Below are 8,601 nucleotides of genomic sequence, written 5' to 3' on the forward strand. Positions count from 1 at the left end.
CCCCCCCCCCTAGTTAGCCTAGAAATAGAAAATAATCCCAACTTTAAAATATGAAAACCAAATAGAATTCTTCCTTTGATCGTTATTTAAGCTTGCCAACTTTATTCTATATGTGCAGAGATAAAAGGTTTCTCTCTCAAACTTTGTAATTGTACTCAGGATTTTGTCTACACAGTCTACAGGATGTCCCAAAATTTACACTTTGGGGGTCTAAATTAATATTGGAATTTTAATATTTAACAAAAGAATTGTTAGAAAATGGTAAATCATCGACATTATGAATTGTAAATTGTATTTTTTTTGTTGTACAACCTGAGAAGTTTCTAGAAAGTGATTTTAGTTTTTTGCTTTAAGTTATATTTCTATAGCTGGAATGAATCGTAAGCACAGTTGTAGCGGATGGAAAGACTGGGGGGTGGGGGGGGGGGGGGTTGAAGGAATAATGCTTAGAGATCTTTTAAAGGAATTTAGTTTTCGTCGCCAACTCTGATTTTCTAATCCTTAAATGTTTGCAACCCAATGTCGTAGACCTTAGATGTTTCAATCTATGAATTCTGTTAGATCAAATAATCTAAGTTATGAATATCAAATGTTTACATCATCATGTTGCAAAGATATAGAGATAAGAAAATTTGAGTTTGTGACAAAGACTCAATTCCTTTGATTAAGGATCAGGCGAAACCAAAATTGTCACTTGTCAGGTATTGGTTCGTTCTCACTTGAACCTCTCTATCCTTATTTTTTTGTATAAATCCTAACAACTAAATTTAAAAAATAGTCTTTTTCAAAAGCCGACTTATTGACTTGCATACATAAGCAAATCTTGGCTTATCAAGCATGAATATACTTCAAACTTTTACATAAACTTTTATCTGTGACAAAGCTTCTAACGAAATGAAGATGAAATCGTTACTTTGTATTGTTGACGACTTGACCGTCAGGCTGACCGTAGTTTGGTGGGTTTAGTTCAGGGTCATATCCGAAGGTTGAGAGCATTGGAGCTATTTCAGCCATATCGTTTAATACATCCTAAACACAGGAATAAATTAGAAAATCTAAAAAATCAATTTTTAATACTTGTAACAAGTCGAAATGTCTGAAATGAAAAAAATATGAAAGTTTTTGTTGAACCTTTAAAGTTATAGAAACTCAAGTGTAATAAAAAAGATTATAAACGGCTAAGGGCAGGCACTGCGCCCTGCCCACCCCCCTGTGTACGCCCTGCCCCCCCCCTGTATACGCCCTTGACACTTTTTTCATGAAAACTTCTCTTATTGCACAGCTTGTAAGCTATAAATAATAAAATGTTATTGCAAGAAGTAAAAATAATTGATCAAGTTTTTCATTCCTAACCTGTGAATAGAATCCAACCCATTGGGTGAGGGCTTCAATATTGATCGGTTTTACAATTTGATCTGAGGACCTTTCCTTCATAGACACCCTGTAATAGAACAATACTGAAATAATAGACACCCTGTAATAGAGAAATATTTTAACTATATAGACACCCTGTAATAGAAAAATGTTAAAACAATAGACACCCAACAACAGCGAAATATTTTAACAATAGGCACCCTGCAATAGACGAACATTTATCCTATAGACACCCTGTAATAGAAGAATGTAGAAACAATAGACATTTGTAATATTTTAAAAATAGCTGCATTATTAAGTTAAATTTGACCGACAATTCCCTTATTTCAGGGGATATTAGTTCCAAAACTAACACTTGCCCCATTTCTAGCACTGAGTGTTAGAAATAGACCAAATTGGATATAAAACGTTCTAAACAAAACCAGACAATGCCTGTATTACCCGCCAAACAAGACAGTACAGGCCGTCAGAGAAAACCCCGGGTATTTGCTTCATGAATGGCATCAGTTTTTTTTATTAATTTCTCATAACAAAAACATAAAATAGAGATTTTAAAGATTCTCATCGATTTAGAATTTAATTTTAATTAGTGTTGTTATATCAAAAATGAAATGATAAGTCAAAAGAATGTGAATACAGTTGTCAAGTTTACAAATATTTGACCAATGAAAGATTGGTTAATAACTCTCTCAAGAAAATAGTTAGCTAATCCTTTCATTTAAAAGTTTTATTCTCAGTGCTTTTTATGTTGACGTTGTAGATAATTAAGAAATGTTGTTATGCATTTTTTTTGTTTAATTTGTACTCTTCTTGCCTGATGCCGCTGTCTCCCTTTTTATTTATAAAATCTTGATGATGTAGGACAGAAGAGTCCCAGGGGAGATCCAGGAAATCAAGAATTATCGTCATCCATCTCTATAAATTCATTAGTTCTTTATCCATTCTTTTATTTTATAATTTATCCTTTCATTCACCCATTTTTATATCCCTTTATCACATTTGCTCATTCATATCCTTTTAGATTTTCACTCATGTATTCACTTTTTCATTCATGTATTCACTTTTTCATTCATGTATTCACTTTTTCATTCATGTATTTACTTTTTCATTCATGTATTCACTTTTTCATTCATGTATTCACTTTTTCATTCATGTATTCACTTTTTCATTCGTCAACAATTTTTCAAACTCATAGAAAATTAGAACTTAGTAAGCAAAGAGTCTATTTGTCATGATGCCATATTCATTGTTTTTTTTTTTCATTAAATACTAGCTGAAGGTCCCGGCGTTGCCCGTGAAAATAAAAAAAAATTTAAAAAGTTCGTTTTATGGCCTATAACACACCCGGCCACCCATGAATGTCCACAAAAAAATTCAGCCCAATCGGTCCAGCCGTTTGGCCGGCTATACGCAACGAATTTATATACGAATGTCTTGTTTTATTATATAGAAGAAAGCAATCAAACTTATAATCTGTCATCATCAAATTCCTTAGGATTCATCCCATTTGATCATACCAAACCAAATATAAGACATTTTTTCATAAGATTTACGTGGAACTTTTTAATATAACGTTGTCTGCTAATCATAATCTTATAATCTGATTACCAGCTAATTATTAGCTGATTCCTAGCTGATTACTGGCTGATTTCTAGCTGATAACCAGCTGATTACCAGCTAGTTACTAACTGATTTCAGCTGATTCTTTGCTGATTGATTAGCAAAAAAAATGTTACAAGTTATGATTCAGTGATCACCATCTGATCGTCAGCTGATTACCTGCTGATAACCGGTTTATTATTAAACAGCTGATTATCGGCCGATCATCATGAAACTACCTCTGGATGAAGAACCAGCTGCTCGTAGTAAACAACCATACACCTCTCAGGCCCTATCTCCTGACACTGCTTATCCATATTCGTGATCACAGTGTTCCATTTCTCTAAGCACTGCCTTGGGTTATCCAATTGATATCCAGTTATTGTCACTTTTCTAAATAAACAAAGGGTTATCCAATTGATATCCAGTTATTGTTACTTTTCTAAATAAGCAAAAGGTTATCCAACTATATCCAGTTATTGTTACTTTTCTAAATAAACAGAAGTTTATCCAACTATATCCAGTTATTGTCACTTTTATAAATAAACAGAAGGTTATCCAACTATATCCAGTTATTGTCACTTTTCTAAATAAACAGAAGTTTATCCAACTATATCCAGTTATTGTCACTTTTATAAATAAACATAAGGTTATCCAACTATATCCAATTATTGTGTCTATTTACATAGGGATAAAACAATCAGAGTTTGTGGCGAAATTCAATTTCTTTCTTTAAAATTGCACATTGCAAAATTTGGCACTTTTATAACTTTTGTCTTGCGATTTGCATATTGCAAAATTTGGCATTTTTGTATTTTTTGACTTGTGAAGTTGTGAACTGGGAGTTGGGTGTAAAGTTGAAATATGTTTTCTCCAGGGTAATCTTTAAACTTGAAATAGTAGTGGGACGGGTCTCAACTCTCTCCAGGGTAATCTTTAAACTTGAAATAGTAGTGGGACAGGTCTCAACTCTCTCCAGGGTAATATTGAAACTTGAAATAGTAGTGGGACGGGTCTCAACTCTCTCCAGGTTAATCTTTAAACTTGAAATAGTAGTGGGACGGGTCTCAACTCTCTCCGGGGTAATATTTAAACTTGAAATATTAGTGGGACGGGTCTCAACTCTCTCCGGGGTAATATTTAAACTTTAAATAGTAGTGGAACGGGTCTCAACTCTCTCCAGGGTAATAATTAGACTTGAAATAGTAGTGGTACGGGTCTCAACTCTCTCCAGGGTGATCTTTAAACTTGAAATAGTAGTGGGACGGGTCCCAACTCTCTATCTTCCTTCAAGGGATTCTTTTAACCACTTTTTCATTTCCTTGTTTAGAAATTCTTTCAAGGTTTTTATTTTAGCAATTTAAACATGGGTGTTATTTACTAAAATGTAAATGAATGAAAAATACGTTACGTTAAAATTTAGAAGAATTTTTACTTACAATTTCGATTTAAAATAAGAGATTTGTTGTAAATTGATATTTAACTTGCAGCGGTGGGTTTATATTAGCACCAAAATTTAATGAGCTCAATTATAAAACAGTAAAAAATTAAAATTTGATAATTTTCAGTTATTTTAACTTTCGGCGCCACCTTGAATATTCAAATATTTCAAACTTCCAAACTTTAAAGGGACTGTAAACGTAATTTCACGTGGATCTTTATTCAATGATGGTAATGTCCGATTCAAACTGCAGATACCCTTGCAACCATAATCTGATAAAAAATGCGGGAAAAACGTTATTTTTCTGATTCGAAAACTGTTAAATTCAGATATTTCCTAAAAGCAAGAAATACACAAGTCACTTTTGCAAAGAAACCTCAATTGAAAATAAATATTTAAATGGAACAAAAACATGAATATATAATTCATACTTGATTGAGCCAAAGCTTTCAAGGGTATCGTTGTGAATCGGATATTGTAATTTTTGCACGTAGGGTCATAAGTAACATCACGCTTACAGTCCCTTTAAACCTTTCAGTTTAAAGGAATTTTGGATGGGTTTGGGGTGAGATTGTAAGGGTCGAAATTTGAAGGGGGTATTTCTATTACCTAGTAACAACAGAGTGAACAACTGCCCTACCATCTCTGATCATAAACAGCCATTTTGATTTAGGAAACAGCTGTGTCATGTATGCTCCATGTTTTAGGGTCAAGGGATCCTTGTTACATAATACCTAAATTCATTCAGAGCTAGGAAATACAAATCAGAGTTTATTTGGCTATATGAGACTTCATTTCAGGTTTTGTTTTTAAGCAATTTCTGAACTTGGAATTTTTTGATTTTTGAAAAATTATTTTTGAACCTTAGTTGGATGTCCATGTTTAGCTATCGCCTCTAGGATGAATGCTCCGACAGCAGCATCAACCACAGACTCATCTACACCGGCTTGGTCTAATCTTGTCTTCTCCAGGTCACTTTTATACCAGTTATCCCGCATCTAGATATAATCATGATAATTGTTAGAATCCTAAAATAAAAAATAATCCTTGTCTCCTATCCACATCTAACCCAGGAGTATGAGTCCTAGTGTATATATCTATACCTGGAGTATCCTGGGAATAATTCTTGTCTCTTCTCCACCTCTAACCCATGAGTATGAGTCCTAGTTTATATATATACCCGGAGTATCCTAGGAATAATCTTTGTCTCCTCTCCACATCTAACCCATGAGTATGAGTCCTAGTGTATATATCTATACCTGGAGTATCCTGGGAATAGTCCTTGTCTCCTCTCCACATCTAACCCTGGATATGAGTCCTAGTGTATTTATCTATGCCTGGAGTATCCTAGAAATAGTCCTTGTCTCTTCTCCACATCTAACCCAGGAGTATGAGTCCTATAGTGCACATATCTATACCTGGAGTATCCTGGGAATAATCCTTGTCTCCTCTCCACATCTAACCCAGAAGTATGAGTCCTAGTGTATTTATCTATACCTGGAGTATCCTAGGAATAATCCTTGTCTCTTCTCCACATCTAACCCATGAGTAAGTTTTTCTGAAAAAGCTTGAAGGGTCCACATACAGAGTACAATAGAGAGACAGCTAATAAATGTTTTTTTTTTAAAGTAAGCTTCTCTATTGGTAGTGCAGCCTTCTCTACGAAGCTTTGATACGTAGATACTCTCGGCCTTATAATATGTTAAGTGAGTACGCAAATGTTATCGATATTTGCTGGTACAGATTTTTAATTATGCAAAATATAATGGAAATCAAATGCGACATAAATTTTGTAATTCGATTCTCATGTTTTCTGTAAGATATAAACATTCCTCTTTTAAAAAACTCTTATTTTATTTGTGCCCCCCCCTTCTAAATAAAACTGAGTTTGCCATTAAAAGAGATTAAAATTGAAATGCATAAGTTGTATGATATCACTTAGTTACGCTTTTCATGGGTCTATGGAGATACGGAGTTTTTGCGTAGAAAAAGTTTGATTTGAATTGAATCTGGTTCCTATGAATATGAACGGGTGGTCACCGCTATCGTAATAGTGTTTCACATTATCCTCGTCTACCAAGGGACTGTTCGTAATCTTTAGATTTAAGTTTAATTTACAATTTTGGTTCTATAAAATAGGTTTTAGTTTTTGAAATTACTGTTAAATAAAAAAGTGTACAAACATTTATTTGAGATTAAAATCCTCAGAAAATAAAATTTTTGTGTGAAATTACGTTAATCTTCAACGCTTTAACGTTTTGATTATCCTGCAGGTTAGTGTTGTAAATTTGTTTTTTTTTAACGTTTAATAAAACTACCCACACTTCATAACTGTATTCGGTTTATTTAGCTTTTATTAAACTTTGATATATGAACCACAAAACTATCGTTTTAACGCGCCCTTTTTTTTGGTTCGTTTCTTGTCTATATTTTTTCTCAAGGTCAAAATTGGGCATAGTTTTAAAAAAAAGAAAATGATTAGAATAAAACATTTTGGAAAATGTTAATTTTGTTCCGCAAATTAACTCTGAGAAACATACATTCAAAAAACGAACCAAAGCGATTAACAACAACACTATCCGCATGAAATGTTCGAATCAATTTAATCCGTATGTCTGCTCAAGATGAAGATTAACAATACAAAAGTTCTGACCTCATTTCGTTTTAAGTTAATCCTTTAACCAAGTAAATATGTAAAAAGTTCATTATTTTGCCGAGAAAAAGATTAAAAAAGAAGTAAATGAATGAAAATAAAGAAAGATTACATGACTGACCATGCTTTTTTGTTAAACAATTCAAATTCGTGGATTTAAATCAATTTACTTATTTTACATTTTGAGATTAAACTATATTACATCTTGATTTCATGCAAATCATTAACTTGTCACGCATTTCATATGTTCACTCATAGATAAAAACGTCTTTAAGTGAACAGTCCCTTTCACAATCGTCTTCGGCCACAAGCTCTCCTCGGCCTGCCGGCCGTCGAGGACAAGCTTGAGGAGGATAAGGCAGAGTATCCCGAGGATGAATAGTTTGATCCATGAGTTTGGTATATTTAGAGCAACCATCTCACGGAGAAGGGATTTAAACTGAAATCTGATCCGGCGGAGAACTCGCCCGATGCGAGTTTAAACAATTGAAAACAGCTGTTATTTTTTATGTACTTTTTACAATTTTTCCAGTTTGTTCTAGAAATATTTACCTTGAGCTCTTCGCTATTTTAAAAAATGTTCAAATAAAAAAATATTGGATTTTTTTTTAATGTCATCTCCCTACATGCATGGTCAGTGATTTAAAAAAGATTAAACTATTTGTCAGATCATGCCAAAACAAGATCCTGTTTTCTGTCATTCAAAAGAAAATTTCATAATTTTAGGAATTAGGAGGTATACTTTTTATCTTTAGGCTGGGGTTGTCATTTTAACAGCCTTATTATCCAGTATCATACAGTGATAACCAGAAAACAATGAAACATGAAGACGAAATTGTAGCAGTACATAATTTGGTGTTGTAACGAAGCAAATAGTCAATACCCCTTGTAAAATCACTAATTTAGTGAAACGGGTCTGCTTATGCTGCACAATTGTTTTGGCTCATGCTCATCGGACTTTTTAAAGTTTTAAAAGTCGTCTTCTTTTCACACTTTAAGAAAGAATTATACAAAACTAAATTCTTACCAAATTACTGCAAGACACTGATACATGTAATGCATTTGACAAAGGGAAGTTCACATTATACAACAATGTCAGCAATAAACCTGCATAGATGGCCGATATCAAAAACAATACAGAAATTCAAGAGCTGATATTGAAATACTACAAATTGCCTGGTCAGCTCTCGAAACTGAGCAAAACAGGATAGTCAGGAAACAGGAAGATTGGAAAAATGATTATAACTACATTCTGCGTTAAATACAATCATCAATTAATTTGTTTCATAAAAAAAATAAAAAAAAAATAAATTGATAAAGTTAACAATACAAAACTAAATTTCATAATTTAAGGAGATTTACGGTTTTATATCTGTAGGCTGTAGGTTGTCAAATCCTTAAATAATTTATTTTTCAAGTAGAGTTAAGGGTATCTTTAAGTGACCCTCATATGATGGAAAAATGTAACTGACTCTGGAAAGCACATAAATTTATTTCTATAATGTGATTCCTTTGATATTAACCGGCAAAACAA

At 33.0% G+C, this 8,601-nt stretch overlaps 1 protein-coding gene across 1 annotated transcript in view; it reads right to left on the minus strand.

The window, feature by feature from the left end:
• Positions 1-5,962, minus strand: part of LOC111701321 (protein-tyrosine sulfotransferase) — a 6,664-nt gene extending 702 nt beyond the window's left edge. Inside the window, exons 1-7 of the mRNA XM_023472555.1 lie at positions 5,912-5,962; positions 5,278-5,412; positions 5,024-5,148; positions 3,213-3,366; positions 2,189-2,289; positions 1,354-1,441; positions 914-1,029 (exon numbers count right to left, since the gene is read on the minus strand). Coding sequence (XP_023328323.1) covers positions 914-1,029; positions 1,354-1,441; positions 2,189-2,289; positions 3,213-3,366; positions 5,024-5,148; positions 5,278-5,412 — 719 coding nt within the window. The 5' untranslated portion in view covers positions 5,912-5,962. The remainder of the gene's footprint in view (positions 1-913; positions 1,030-1,353; positions 1,442-2,188; positions 2,290-3,212; positions 3,367-5,023; positions 5,149-5,277; positions 5,413-5,911) is intronic.
• Between the last annotated feature and the right edge of the window lie 2,639 nt (positions 5,963-8,601).

This window comes from Eurytemora carolleeae, unplaced genomic scaffold, assembly GCF_000591075.1.
Source record: "Eurytemora carolleeae unplaced genomic scaffold, Eaff_2.0 scaffold455, whole genome shotgun sequence".
Classification (NCBI taxonomy): Eukaryota; Metazoa; Arthropoda; class Copepoda; order Calanoida; family Temoridae; genus Eurytemora; species Eurytemora carolleeae.